The 15,778-nt window shown below is 32.0% G+C and overlaps 1 protein-coding gene and 1 pseudogene across 1 annotated transcript; one reads left to right on the top strand and one right to left on the bottom strand.

Moving 5' to 3' along the window:
* The first annotated feature begins 9,839 nt into the window (after positions 1-9,839).
* On the top strand, positions 9,840-11,467 carry LOC145602653 (uncharacterized). The gene is made up of 3 exons (XM_081658823.1): positions 9,840-10,425; positions 10,541-10,671; positions 11,033-11,467. Exons 1-3 carry the CDS (start codon positions 9,996-9,998, stop codon positions 11,144-11,146), a joined length of 675 nt encoding a protein of 224 aa, XP_081514949.1. The 5' UTR covers positions 9,840-9,995; the 3' UTR covers positions 11,147-11,467.
* A 1,223-nt stretch (positions 11,468-12,690) lies between these two features.
* LOC145589373 (pentatricopeptide repeat-containing protein At3g62890 pseudogene) lies at positions 12,691-15,194 on the bottom strand (annotated as a pseudogene).
* Positions 15,195-15,778: the final 584 nt, after the last annotated feature.

The raw sequence follows: 15,778 nt of genomic DNA, 5'->3' as shown, positions 1-15,778 counted from the left end.
TTGTAAGTCCTAAATTAAGATAATGATTGTTTATGGGGATATAAATTTCTAAATTTCAAATCTACTAAATTATGAATATTATTGTTTTTTCCTTTTAGTTACCTTTTAGTTACTCTCATTAATGAACCATAACGTTTTGTTTCTTTAACTCTCCAAAAAATTAGTTTGTCATCTCAATACTAAAGTTTGGCCTTAGTCAATTCATCTTACTTTCATTCATCTGTGAAAAAAAAGGTTCACGTAAGGATATATAAGTTTGAATAAAATAATTATCTAAGAAAATAGTTTGAACAATGGTTAATATAAGGGCTATCATCTTAGGTCAATTTACAAATGAAATAAATTGTAATTAGTTCAAATGTGAATATAACACACTCTTATAGAGTAGTACTACATGACATTCATCAAATTAAAGTTTTATGTAGTACTAATTTTGTACTACATGAATTTGGTCACAAAGGGCTTGTTTAATTGAGTTTGTCGAAAAATACATGATTAAACTTATTAAAACTTGTTTTAGCTAAAAATTAAACTTGATAACCTTTAATAACTCTTATCTAACCTTTATTTACTCAGTGTTGTCGTTTTTTTCGAAAGAATTGAAAATGAATTAATTAAAGAGAACAAAGCCTAATATAAACACTTATAGGAAAAATTAAGCGTACATAAAGAAATCTTTCTTCACAACAGCAAGAATATCACATGCTTATGCACCCTCACCAAGAAATCTAGTGAACAACCCTAGCTTTACTTCAAGATAGTATGTTAAAAATGTTCCAATCAGCAAATCTGATACATGTAATTGTCTTCATTTAAGGACAACTGATTGTAATTAAATTAGATTTGGTTCTAAGTCAATTAGATCTATAAAAATCATAGAGAATTCATATTAGAATTGCGAGCCAATTCAAAAATAATTGACTTTTTACATGCTATTTATTGCTTTGTTGATAAGTTGTTACAAAAATATTTGGGAAGATCTTTGTATAGTGAAAAAACCATAAAAAAGATTGGCCAACTCTCAAAGATCTTCAAAGATTATAAATGCATATTCAAATTATGTTCATATGTTCATACGAGGTTGTATTGACATTTAGAAGTCGAGTATTATATACAGAGTCTACATGTGTAGTGAAGCTATGCTCGCCAAAAATATTTGAGTAGTTAATAATATACTAAAAATCAACTAAACTTATATATGACCTAAACTTAGTCAATTTAAATCTATCTCATTTTAGTTATGACTAATACTTGGAAAATTCTAATTCAAACTTATATGAACTTATTTTAACCCTGCCTTTAATTTCCATCAAATTAGTTGACAATGATCAATATTGACTGTAAATAAAGTACGGAGTATTATTGTGGATTCCTTAGTTAAACAAGGTGCTAACAGTTCCAAATGCTTCCCATGCTTATACAAGTATTATGCCTTTGCTTAGTTTTAGCTAAAAAAAAATTTCTTCCCTAAGTTATCTAACAGGTTCAGAAATATGGATGATAGAAAGTATCAAAAGCACCAAATTAAAGCCACAGATACTCCAAAAAATATAGGTTATCTAACATAGCTACATCCATTCACTCTATACAATATACTCTAATCCCAAACATATTTAATTTTAGGCTTGGTTAATATCATCAATACATCAACATCACAAAATAATAGAATAATTTATTATCTATTTTCCTATTAGGTCAACCCCATCTTTACTTTTAGTTTAGGCAAGCTTAATTATTTGACATATTGATGAGAATTAAGATCACTTTAACCCTTCTAAATTTCTAATATATAGCTAGTGAGGTCCAGTATTTGTTAGCCGGACACTTGAGAATACAAGGTCAGAAAATTCTCATCTCCAATGCTATCATTCGATGACAAAATTCAAACCTCGTACTTTAAGATGTAGATAAATAAAAGCCTAACCGGTGAATCAAACCTTGCTTATATTGGTATTAACATGGCCATAATTTGACATCATGGTAGGTTTAGTAGAACTACAATTTGTTAGATTTTGGTTCATACATACTCACCTCACCAAATTTCCATGTTGGTTGGAAGAAATTACCAAGTAATAACCATTTGAAAATCACCAAATTTGACGTTGGTTGGAAGAAATTACCAAGTTATAACAAGTTATAGTTGTTTGACAATGAGACTAGTACTTCTCTAGTAGTTACTCTGAAATTTACTGCATTAAATGACAAGATTCTCTGGCATCACATCACATCTTAACGTTATATGCCAACAAAATTTACAAGTCACGCAAACTTAATTAGCATTTAAATCAAGATAAACTACCTTTTCAACATTAATTAGGAGTAATACAATTAAGAAACCGACCAAAATTATTTTATCCCCCCCAAAAAAAAAAAAAAAAAATGTGAGAAAGAAAAATAATCTAGTTTACGCAAGTGTTTAGAATCATTCAATAATGTCAGAGAGGTTAGTTGGTGTGAGGTTGGATACTGAACTTGATGATGAAGCACACGTGTACTTGATTAGTTTATTACACTTACACTTAATATTTTTAACTCATTACTAGTACTCTTGGAACTAAGTTATATTAAAATTTTAATTAAAAAAAATAAAAAGCCAAGGTTGATCTAAATGAGGTTAAGGAAACCAATGATATGGAAGAACACTAATTTAATTATATAAAGTTTTTAGATCAATTATTTTTTATTTATTAAAATTATATGTTGCTAACTAAATTAAATTTGCTAATAAATTGATAAAGTCTTAGAGAATCTAAAAGTATTATGCTTAAGTTATTCATAGCTCCACATGATGAGACTTGAAATAAGAGAATTATGGTCTTAATTAGCACTCAAAGGGTATGTGCCTGCATGGTATACCTTTTTGTATAAAGTATGGGTAGAAGAAGGTTTACAGATCGGCATCTTTTATATATAGGTCAAATTTTGTTTAATTTCGAAGCTCATATTCTTTGGAGAAAAAAACCAGAAATACAATCCATGTTAGAGTAGAATTGAACATCCATGTTACATTAAGTCATTAACTGCTACTCGGTTGTATATATTGTGGTACTCCGTATAACTTACATAAAGACGTAGATTATCTATGGTAGGAAAACCTCAAACTTAGGGCTTGTTCTCATACGTTTATTTTCAGTTCAGTTCAGCTCCTAATTTTCTTCTTTTATAAAATATTCATTTCATTTCAGTTCAGTTCAATCTACGAGAATAGGCCCTTAGTTACTTAGAGGTGCAAAATTATTACCAGTGTATAAACATTAGTGTAAACATTGTCATGAGACAATTCACACCAAATTACATGTAAATACTCATTCTTATCACATAGGAAGTAATGAAGTATTACCTTTTAAAATAGTCTACATAGATTGTTAATCTAATAGCATTGACAACACATCATTACCAAGATTATAAACCACTGCTATTAATAAAACTCCGTATGACAATTTTTTTTAAAAAAGATTAAATTGTATATCTGACTATTAATTCCGATTTGCAATTACTCATAATATTAATACAAATCAATTCTAAATGAAACATTACACATAAAGTAGATAAGCTCTGGTCCCCTATAAGCTGAGGCTATAAAACTCATTATTTATTAATAATAATGCATCAAGTTAAGCTATAATAAGATTTGTAACCCACCAATGACCATAAATTACGACTAAACAATTCATTAATAAAACAAAAAAAAAACATAGATTAAACATGCTTTATAATCATTTATGCTTCATGTGGACGAGGCATGATTGACCTAATATTACTAGTCTATTTGGGACACATAGTAGGCTATAAATACATATAGCTAGCTTTTGATAAAATTGGGTCAAACATCGATCTAGTTTCACCTCCATCTACATCGATCTGACTCTTATCTAGGCAATTCTAGGCTACGCACGACCAAGTACCAACCATACAAAAATTTTAAAATTTCGTGTTCAAAATAGTGGTAACATTTTAAAATTTGACATTATTTATAAACTCTATTTTAATTATCGTCTATGATTTATGTGTACATAAAAAAATTATAGTAACACGAGATATTATTGAAATTGATCTCAATATCATATTTATCTTCAAAATATCATCATTAATATTAAAATGTTACCTTAAAATTTTACCTTTACAAACGTGGGGTGTTTGCACTTCGCATATTGCTTAAATTTATTAACCGAGAATAACATTTAGGTAGTTTAGGATCGAATTTCATCTACGAAGTATAATACTTTCAATTGAGTTTTCCCAAACTAGCTAACACAAAATAAATAAAGATTGTGAAAACTAAAGAAGAGATTAATTTTAGTGTCAGTGAAAAATTAATTGTGATTTGCAGGTAAGAGTATCTGCCAGCTAGTAAGCTTAAGCAATTGATCTGTATAATTTGTTTTTACAATGCCAACAACTTAGCATGTATAAAGACACATATAACATGGTCCCTTCACAACTTTTCTTAAGTCAAATAATTAATACTACTAATAAGTCTCACAAAGTATACGAAATTGTACGAATACAATAATGTATATTATTCCAATATATTATAATGTATTAATAGTACATTATTATGATCACGATAATATAACATATATTATTTAATAACAATAATATTCTTATTCATGTTTGATTCAACATAAAATCCAGATATACATGGTCCAAATTCCACTTTGTAGTCCCTAATTCCCGTTAAATTGCCAGGTTTTAGTTACTAATGAAAGAGATACAACATTTATTTTGATTGATTAGTATTTAGTATACGTAATTTGACTCTTGTTGTTATTTAGAAGTCAATATATGGGGTAGATTATTAAATATGGCACAATTTGCGCTAAATTTATTTCTATTTCAATATGTGGCAATTTGCTCTAAATATTTTCCTATTTCAATATAGGGCAACTTGCTGAACATTAATATTTCCTTTTTTTATCCAAATTATTAACAACTTTAACAAGCTAAGCTAGTTTAGTGTAAAAACTACTCGTACTAATTAGTATTCCCTTGAATGAATCACTCCCTCCACACATATGCGGACATTAAATTAGTAATTGAAATGTGGCTATCCGACTTGAAAATCGAACTTAAAAACTGAACACTTTTCGAAATCACATGACATGAATTTGAACTTGAAACTTTTGAACTTCTAGTATTTATGCCACACTCCGACAACAAAGTCGTTAGCCGTAGATTTAATTGTACAATGATAGAGTATATAAATTGATCTTGTGTTTCAACCATCAACTCAACCAATTAACAAGCTATCAAAAGCTAATGTACTGTGACACAAAGATCACGAGTTCGAATCTCATCTACCCCTCATTTCAATGTGGAATATTAAGCGGCTGAGTATATACAATATCTACACGTGTATTACTTTGTGACACTATCTCATAAATTTTAGTTTAGTTTAGTTCATGATATTCATCCTTTAAAATACATAATCTTGTAAGGTTATTTTTTTGAGGGAATTAATTAATTATATTATCTTAATTAGTGATTATGTAGCCGACCTCCAGGAAAGTTCTGCTAGTTCTCTTCCACCACTAAGTTCCCAGAATCAGAAAAAAGATTAATAATTGGTTATCTTGTTTAAGTAATTTGATTTTATGGACATTCATGGTCAGAAAAATATAATTAAAAAAAAAAAAAAAATTCTACATTGGTGTCTGGAAAGTACTTCGTAGAAACTAAAGGTAAGGAGGGAATAAAGAGATATATATGTTTAAAAGTTTAATTTTAAAGAATTTTAGAGTGATTTTCTAGGTAAATTAGATTTCCTAGAATCATATCCTCTTTATAAATTATTGCATAAAGTAGAATGGTTAAAGGGGATTAATACATTTGATTGGAAAAGATTCTTCTCTGGAACTCTTTAACTTAGCCTTTCTTACGAATCTAACTTGTGTTGTGTGTGTTCACCATTTTAATATTTCAAGATAAATTTAAATAAGCAAATAATAAAGATCCCAATAAGTAAATATTGTACTTCATAGAATTGAAGTTTATTGTATTATATGTAATCATAAGAATCAAATTAAATGCAATAATATGTACGACCAATTCACTGTTTGGAAATAAACTGCAATAACGATCATGAGTGTATAATGATTTTGTAAAAAAAACATTCATTGATTTTGTCCATGAAAATACTTTCTCGCCTTTAAGCACATGCTTTTATTCACAGTCTCCCTCCTAGAGTATTGATGCTAATTTGAGAAGCAAAACACATATACCGGGAGTATTATAGAGTATAGACAATTACAATACTCTCTTCACTTGAAGTTATCTAAATTTAATTTACTAAATTAAACATGATTTTCACCTTATATTCAAATATCTTATTAGACCTGATCAACTACAAAACTTATTTTGTAAGGTGATTAAAATGCACTCTTTGTACGTATCATCTCATTGCTATTATAACCAATCAAACTACTCGCCGTGAATTTTACTAGAAATACATTAAAGAAAAAACAAATTTTTTTTCTTATGATCTTGACCGTTATATGTGAATCTTCCAATACTAATTGAAAATTAAAGCCTGGCAAGAGATTAAACCTCAACTAACCATAGTGAACCACAACACCAAGAGACAAAGTATAAACATCTTCCAATATAATTGTTGCTAGAACATCAAATCTGTTTGGCAAAAAGAAAGGAACAATTAAAAGAACCAATTAAAGAAAAATCTGGATTATTAAAAGGTTAAGAAAATAGAAAAATCAAAATAGAATAAAGTAAAATTGAAAGGTAGAAATCAAGTAAGCAGACATTTTAGTTTAGTGGGAGATTGTCAAAAATAAAAAGAAAGATGCAATTTACAAATACAAAACGAAAAAGCAAATTCTATAAGACAAAGGTACAAGAGATAACGACGTCGTGTCTTTGATGAAGCGTAAGACGACAATGTCCTATGTTATTTTGTCCACCACTCTTGCAAAGGTGATTTTGCATCGTTGTAAAAGACATTTTTATGTAAAATTCATGCTTAGCCTTAATCCTTTCCTTTCCCTTTCTTCTCTTGTCTTCATTTACGGAAAGATAATGTTAAACATAGTCTTAAGAGCGACTAATAGAAAGATAAAATCATACCACGAATAACTTTTTATTCCCAAAGGTCTATATATATATATATATATATATATTTTGTCGTAATCACTTCAACACATTAAAAAAAGTAGCGGACAAAAAGGTTGTGACTGATATAAGCATATAACCTATATGAGTTTCATGATAGGGGTATAGGTAAAGAGAAAATTAATAAAAATGTATTTAGATTTTTTTTTTTTTAAAAAAGGGTGATAATTAATTTGAGATAGAGTGGATATAACATAACAATGCAAAACTTCATTAGAAATTAAAGGCAAGTAGGATTCAGATACCTAATTGTATTTTTCAAAATTGAACCTAGACTCGATTGAACCAATTTCAATTTAGAAAACGGTCTCAATACTAGTGGAAACCTTGATCCAAACTTTATGTTGAATTGTTAGGTCGTGTGCTCATGTCAACTTCTATCAACTCTATATTGGCATATACTGATATCATGCAAGATACTCAAAATATCTATGCAAACACTGTTAATTTAATAGGTTTTCTTGATTTAAAATCTACGCATCCAATGTATTATATTTTTGATAATACATGATTGGGTGGGTAGGTCATGAAATTATCTCACAAGGGTGAAGACTATGATATGGAAAGGACAATTGTGAACGTGTGAGAATAAAAGGGCTTTCTCACATGCGACAAGCACTTATGACGAACTACACACTTTGAGGGGAAGGTGAGTGGTGTCATGTGTGAGGTTACATGGGGTCCTAATACGTTTCTAACATTACATTTTTCATGCTTGTGTTTAGGGTATTTTGAGTGGTTGAAGCATTTAAAAAACGCCTTGTAACTATTACGGAATATGTTACATGTTTGAATGAGTTGAATCAACAAATAAATGAATTGTTTTTAATTAATTAGATTGTTTCGAGCTTGAGACATAAGTACAAATGCAATATTATTTGTATTGAGATCTTTCTTTGTGCGTTTATGAATCAACTTGGCTTAAAATCTAAACAGTTAAAATCCAATTAACACGAAACTAATCATGAGGTGCCCTAACGCCCCTAAGTAAAGCATCCTAAAACCTCACTTGGTTCTTTCATAGGATCCTCTCCAACTTCTCAATCTTTTTTGTGCTTGTTTGGTATCTTCCTATATCTATCCTAAAGCTGAAACAAAGAGGGCCAAATATGTTTTATGTTTGTAACATTTTAAACCAAGTGATGATTATGTCAATTATGCTTTCATTAAATCGATTCAACATCAAGATTACATTTTCAAGTTGACTTAAAACACTTAACCCTTCCTTTGATTACAGCTGGTAGTCCTTTGATGCATAGCAATGGACATGATGCAAATCAAGATTAATCTATAGTAAACCTAGAGCCAAATTGATAACATTTGTTCTCTAAAAGGGAAAAAAGACGGCGACTCTTTTACAGTTATCTCTAACACGATCATGATATTTTAGTGGTTGAAAATATTGATACAGTCTCGCAATTCTTAATGTTAACATCATACATAACCCCACCATGAAATATTCATGGTCATATGAAAGGTAACCAACTAACCATACAAAAATCATTTCAAGCCTAAAGACTGGAGGAGCCAAGGAAGACCCAAGAAGCCAAAGGAGACTAAACAACGTGATGCTAAAAGTTTTTAACAATAATAAAAATAATAACAATAGTAATACTTGGTAATAATTAGTGTCTAACAGAACTTTCTTGATTTGCATGTAAAAGTTCCACAAAAAATTCTAAAAAATGAGTAAAATTTTATTTCACCCAATAAGATAAGATATAGCATGTCAATCACTACTGCATACCAGTCACGTGACAATCACTACCACCACCACTAGGCACTAGTAACGGACCCAAAGTATTGCTTTTTACCCAGCTTTTTATTTATTTTTTAAATTTTTCTTAAGTAGCAGGTTAGAATCTTTCCATGTAATGAGGCTAAATTAAGTACAAAATTACCAGTAATAGTTACCCTAAATAGTAAGCTTTAGGTCTGATTATAAACATTCCAGATGATCTGATCTCATCTTTCTGTCCTAATTTACATTTTTACAGCTCATTGATCACACTCACATGGAGCAGGGGCAAAACTGTAAATTTACTATATTAGAACCTCAAAGTTAGAGAAAAAAAAATACTTCCTATACTGTATATGATGTTGTCATACTTACTCAGGCATAGTGAAAATTAATAGGTACAACTCTTTTTTTTGGTGCATTGGGTATACAAGTATGTGTAAAGTGTGTATTCTTTTAAGCCAAACTTGAACTAAAATGACTCGAGTTGAACTGAGTAGACATGAACTGAAAATTAATTCAAAAGAACATAATCTAAGTAGTACGTACTTGTAATAGATATGGTTCTTCATGTATTTGTTTTAAAATCATATTGAAATACCGTGTGTATTTAAAAATAATTTACCAAAAAGGTAGCTCAAAGCATCAAAATAAACTTAAAATGCTAACTTATTCAAAAGTGTATATTTACGCATTTATACATTATGTTGTTAGCGACTATATTAAGGTTACACTAGTATATGTAGATAAATGACGGGTTTTAAATTAAAGGGTAGCTCAAAGTATTAAAACACCAACTTTAAAACGCTAAACTTACACAGAAGTAGGAGTAGTATGTCACGCAAAAACAAATAGTGTGCAACGGGCGCACATGAGAGAGGTGATATTATTATAAACACATGGGGCAGGCCTTGTAATTAGTAAAAAAAACAGCTGGGCATGCAATAACTTCTGAATTACTACTAAAGACTCTTGGTGGGTGCTGACTATAAAGAGGGGGAGGAAAGAGAGAAAAACAGGAAGAAGAAGAAGAAGTAGGTGCTGAAAAAAAAAAAAAAAACCCTGCCTTTCCTTGTTTCTGGTGTTTTGAAACTCTCTGAAGTCTGAAGCAGGATATAGGAGAGAGAAAAACATGGGGAATTGCCAAGCCATAGATGCAGCAACACTAGTAATCCAACACCCAAGTGGTAAGGTTGATAAACTGTATTGGTCTGTTTCTGCAAGTGAGATCATGAAACTCAACCCTGGTCATTATGTTGCTCTTCTTATCACCACCACTATTTGTCACACCAACAACCAGAAAACCAGCAACAACAGCCAGAAAAATAACAGCAACAGCAACAACAGCCAGAAAAATAACAGCAACAGCAACAACAGCCGCAGCAGCGGCGACAACAGCCAGAAAAACAACATCAACAGCAAAGGCAGTAACAATAAGAGTAGCAGCAAAAGCACAGAAACTGTAGATGGGCGGAATACTGTGCGGATTACTCGAGTTAAGCTGCTTCGGCCAACGGATACTTTGGCTTTGGGTCATGTGTATAGGCTCATCAGTACTCAAGGTTTGTGATAGTTTTTCTATCTACCCTTTTCTTTCATTTTTTTGGGTCAGATTAGCTAGTGTGTAGGAAGTAAGGTGAATTAAGAATACATGCTAATTTTTTGGGTGTTTTGCAGAAGTTATGAAGGGTTTGGTGGCAAAGAAACAAGCAAAGTTGAAGAAAAATGGTATAGAATTAGCAGACTCTGAAGGACTCAAAGAAGCTGAGAAATTTGCTAAAAGATCTCAACCAGAGAAAACCCATCAGGTAATTAATCCCTCCAAAATGTTATTTCGCTAAAATTTAAGCAATTTTTGAATGGAAAGTAAATGTTCATAAATCCAGGAAAAAAAAAAAAAACACTGAATGCATCAGTTGACTTTGTTCTTCCTTATTTTTAACTTCAGAATAAAGATTTAAACTTAAATTAATCTAGGCCTCAATTTTTTTTAGCCAAAATCCATTAATTCCATTACCCCTGTTTTCCCTGTTTTAAAAATTTTTGATTAGGAAAGAAAACCAGAACAATTAATTTAGGACAATAACAATATAATTCACTGAATTGATCTGTGTAATTTATTAGTTATTTGAAATGTTTACTTATATAAAATGAAACTTGATTTTTCAGGTTAGTAGTAGACATGTGAGCCGATCCAGAACAACATCAGCTTCAAATGGAGGAACAGTAAGACCAAAAAACTGGCAACCCTCTCTGCACAGCATATCTGAAGCTACAAGCTGATAATGGTTATCAATAAAATCACATTTCATCTAGGAGAGAAGCAGAGGATAAGGATTGAGCATCCATCATCCCATAAAATCTTGAAAACTCGAAAAATCGAAACATTAGGAGGTTTGAGGATTTGGGAGATTAGTGAAGAACAAATCCGGGTCTTGAAGATGATGATCCGGGTCATGCAGAAACTGTACATATTTAACAGAGGAAAATGCAAATGACATTGTTGTATCAAAGTGATCCTTGTTTCTCATAATTAGGCTTTATTTTTATTCCCATGACAATTTTTCAACAATTATGGAGGATAATTACTTAATTTAGTTGTTATTATCATTGTTTTTTTGCTCTAAAATAAAAATGATGTCATAAAAAGAGTGATGGTAATAGGATGCAGTAAGTCCTTTTCCTCACACAAATTATGCTCCACAACTTCAAACATCAAAACAGCTAAATGGGTGTGCGTAAAGCATGGACCATCTAAAAGTGAGACAGAAGCAAAGAAAATAAAAATCAAGGCATACCCCCCCAAAAAAAAAGAAATAAAGGGAGAATAATTCGGTTACAGACCTTAATAATTGGTTTCAATAAGCATTTTTTCAGTTTTTCATACTTTATTATTGATTATTATTCAGTTTGGCATGCAACATGAATAAACAGTTTCCAAATTTTTGAACCCAAAATCAGAAATTTCAGAAAATGTGTGCTTAAAGCAATACATAATTCGTGTCATAAACTTAAAACAAGGTAGTTTAAGTCCACTAGGAGTTTTCAAGTGCAAAAATTGCTGTCAGAAAACTTATTTTTCAGTGATCTACTTCAACAAAGAATAAGATCAAGAGCTTTATTTAAGTGTTTGCAACTTGCTAGTATTGCTTCATTAAGGTTTCACTCCTTTCACCTTAGTTTACTTGGTTTGGGATTTTATAGAACTCATGTAAATGTTACAAGAGCTTGTTTGAACAACTATAACGTATATAATTATATTTAATTAAGAAATAAATATGGTATTCAACTGGGCTAGTTATCAGTTGGTATCTATGTTCCAAACAAGAATAAACATAAGCTAAGTTGGTTAACTTATAATTCTCCAAACAAGTAGCAACTGTAATATCTATTCATGTATACATTTCTGGAGGGGGAATCATATATTCATATAAGAATAATCATTTCCCAACATTCCATTTCTCACTTAAATCTTATATACACTAGATGCAACTCCGGGTTTCAAAAATTGAATTTGCACTAAATCCGCATCAAACAACTTGTGTTAGGCTTACTAAAGAGAAGATCTTACAGTGGGAAGACAATCCATTATATATTAGTATAAGAGATTCTAAATCAAGAATATATGCAATCATCATGCATGTGCATAATTTTTGACATTCGAATAGCCATCAAAACCGAACTTATAACGTTCAAGTCGTTACTTCACTCTCGCTTTCAGTATTACAAGGCATCTAAGGCAACAAAAGCAGAGCCTTGCTTTCACTTTCTGCTGTGGGTTAACAAAAATAGCTCACTTTTATGAAGCTTTAGAAAGGACAACCACAACCAGCTCATTTAAACACTTTGTAAGCATGAACAATTAGGTGCATAATGGTTGATGCTTTTAGAGCCCACAGAAATAAACAAAAATCCTAAATGTGGGCCATTTAATCTTATTCCATTACATACCATATCTTTGTATCATTAAAAATTTGTCCCTATACTTAGGAATATGTTATAAGAAGAGCATATAATATAAATAATTATCAGCTGACTAAAATTGCAATCATTGATGGTACCAAGCATGATATGAAGTTGATGACCATGCACATGCAATCATAGTTAGGAATCTTTGCTTTTACCTGATGATGGGCGTGGCTCGATGGTGTTCATGCCTTCAAATGGGTCAAAACAGCTCCAATTAGCTTGAATTTCATCTTCTCATTTGTAAAACATCTTGGTCCTCGTTTCGCCGAAAAGGGTTTGCTTGTAATGAGTATGCCACTTTGTAATGCTTTTAAAGGTATGAACTTCTAGATATGCAATGATATCATTTGCGCCTGCTTTGTTTTTTATGTCGCGATTTTGCTTATGCATTGACTAATGACTACCAATAGTCATTGCAAGAGCACTTCCCATGTTTAAAGGCGTGGAAACGTGACCGGTCTCGGACAATTATTTCTCGGTCAAAAACAAGAGATATTGCCTTCAAAGCTAAGTGACAGTCCTCACAAGTCCTGAGGTTTTTCACTATTCTGATCAAACTCCCAGGTTTAGTACTCAAGAATCCGAATGCAATAGCTAACTTTTCGCTGTGCAATGATACTGCTCGTTCTTTATCCTCCTCGCTCAAATCAAATGTGACCGGGGTTGTATTAGTGACATATCCCCCCAACTTTGCCTTCTCCAAGATTTCATCAAGCTTTACTCGAATCTCTATTATTCGAGGATGTAGTTGATCATCCACACGAAACTCATGAGTAATACCATCCACCTCGATCCAACTGCAACCAAGCTCTGATGTATTCCTTCTGCCACCCATTTGCTTCCTCATTGAAACAACACTCTCCCATTTACCCATATAGGCGTACAAACTTGACAGCAAAACTTGGCCACTTGAACCAAGTTGTCGAACATGATTCAATATCTGCTCCCCTAGAACAATGTTGCGATGAGTTTTGCATCCACTAAGCAAAGCCCTCCATATAGCAGCATCAGGTTCTATAGGCATGGTTTTAACTACATCGAATGCTCTTTCCAAATGGCCAGAACGAGCTAGACAATCGACATAGCATCCATAGTGTTCAATCTTTGGAACTATCCCCCATAAATTTTCCATGTCATTGAAAGTAGAGGTGCTTTCTTCTACTAGCCCTGAATGGCTACAACCATTCAAAACTCCGAGCATGGTAATCTCATTCGGTCTAATACCCTCAGCCAACATGTCCGAGAAAACCCTCATAGCATCCTTTCCAAGACCATGAATTGACAAACCAGATATCATGCTTGTGAAATTATGAACATCTCGCTTTGAAATTCTGTTAAAAACTCGAATTGCACAATCTATCCTCCCACACTTGGCATACATATCAATAAGAGCTGTGCATATATTTGGACTCTCTAGAATATTGTTTCTCTCCATATAAACATGAATCCAATTTCCTTGATCAAAAGCCCCCAAATTAGCACAAGCTGATAAAGCACAAACAAGGGCAGCTTCATTAGGCTTCATCTTCTTACTGTCTTTTAACATACCGCGAAAATAATCCAGCGCATCAATGTACCTCTCATTACTAACAAGACCCGAAATCATAACTACCCACGACACATCACTACGAACAGGCATCGCACGAAAAATGTTACAAGCTTTATCAATATCCCCATGTTTGACATACCCACCTAGGAGGCTAGTCCATGAGAAAACATCCCTCTCAGACATTTCATCAAACACCTTACGGGCATCAACCCCTTTAGCAAAAACAGAGTAGAAGTTAATCAATGAGTTACCAACAAACAAATGAGACCCAAACCCAGATTTTATTATCATCCCATGAACTATTTCTCCGTACAAAGATGAATCATAATGCGAACACGACGTAATTACAAACGTAAATGTATAATCATCAGGTAAAACCCTAGAAAATTCATCATTTGAATTCGACAACATTCGACCCAAATACTTGATGGGTTCCACACAATTTCGAATTTTGGAATGAGCCCTTATCATCAAATTCCATAACAAAGTAGGAATTGGGGAAGAAGGGTAATTATCAAACAAATAAATTGCAGAATTTAGACGATTAGAAGAGAGATAAGAGTGAATTAGAGACGAAATTAAGTGGGGATTAGAGGAGAAAGATTGGGTATAAATTTGAGCGTGAATTTGCTTCAAATGTGGGAGAGAAGGACGTTGCTTTAGCAGATGAGAGAATGTGGTAACATTGGTTGGTTGGAAATTGGCGGGAAATTCAGTTGATAGAGCTAGAGAGTGAGATTTTCGAATTCGGTTTTTGGAGAGAGAAAATGAGAGTGCAGATTTTAGCATCTTGAAAATGGCAAGGGAATTTGGAAGTTGTCTAGGAATAATATTGATCAATAAGCAAGCATTAGTTTTAGGCGGGAAATTGGCAGGATGTTGTTTAGTTTGAAAGTTTCAGGCTTTGGAGTTGAAGATAAAGCCTGCTTGGGTTGAGCTTGCAGTCATGCATATAGTAATACCTGAGATAAGTTGACACGGAACTTTGTAATAATATAAGCCTATAGTCATGGGAAATATGATGAGTATATCACGTCATTTGTGGACTTGTGGTCTCAACCAATTAGTACGGAGTATTAGATAAGTTGACACAGAACATTGTTTTACGAGAAGGTGATAATTTATGATACACTATCGACACACATGGCATACAAAGTGAGACAAATTAAAGCCTAGCAAAGAGGAGCTAGTGATGGTACTATTATGAGAATTGAGTAATATATGACTATATGTAGTCTTCTTAACACAGTCAGCTGCTAGTTACTACTTTGTAAGCATGAGTTGAGATTCAACACATTCATCCCAAAGTGTTACTGGTATTTTATACTACCTTCGTTTCATATTATTTGCAACAATTTGACATAAAGTAGAGAAGAAATATGTATAATCGTTGCAAA

The sequence above is a fragment of the Chenopodium album genome, chromosome 2, assembly GCF_948465745.1.
Source record: "Chenopodium album chromosome 2, dcCheAlbu1.1, whole genome shotgun sequence".
In the NCBI taxonomy this organism is placed as follows: Eukaryota; Viridiplantae; Streptophyta; class Magnoliopsida; order Caryophyllales; family Amaranthaceae; genus Chenopodium; species Chenopodium album.
Note: the sequence above shows the minus strand (reverse complement) of the source record. Positions and strands in the feature narration are given on the sequence as shown.

What these genes read in the sequence shown, in the direction of transcription:
- LOC145602653 (XM_081658823.1), top strand. Translation starts at nt 9,996, where the DNA reads ATGGGGAATTGCCAAGCCATAGATGCAGCAACACTAGTAATCCAACAC. An exon ending in TAGGCTCATCAGTACTCAAG is followed by an intron (nt 10,426 to 10,540) that starts GTTTGTGATAGT and finishes GGTGTTTTGCAG; the next exon opens with AAGTTATGAAGGGTTTGGTG. An exon ending in AACCAGAGAAAACCCATCAG is followed by an intron (nt 10,672 to 11,032) that starts GTAATTAATCCC and finishes TTGATTTTTCAG; the next exon opens with GTTAGTAGTAGACATGTGAG.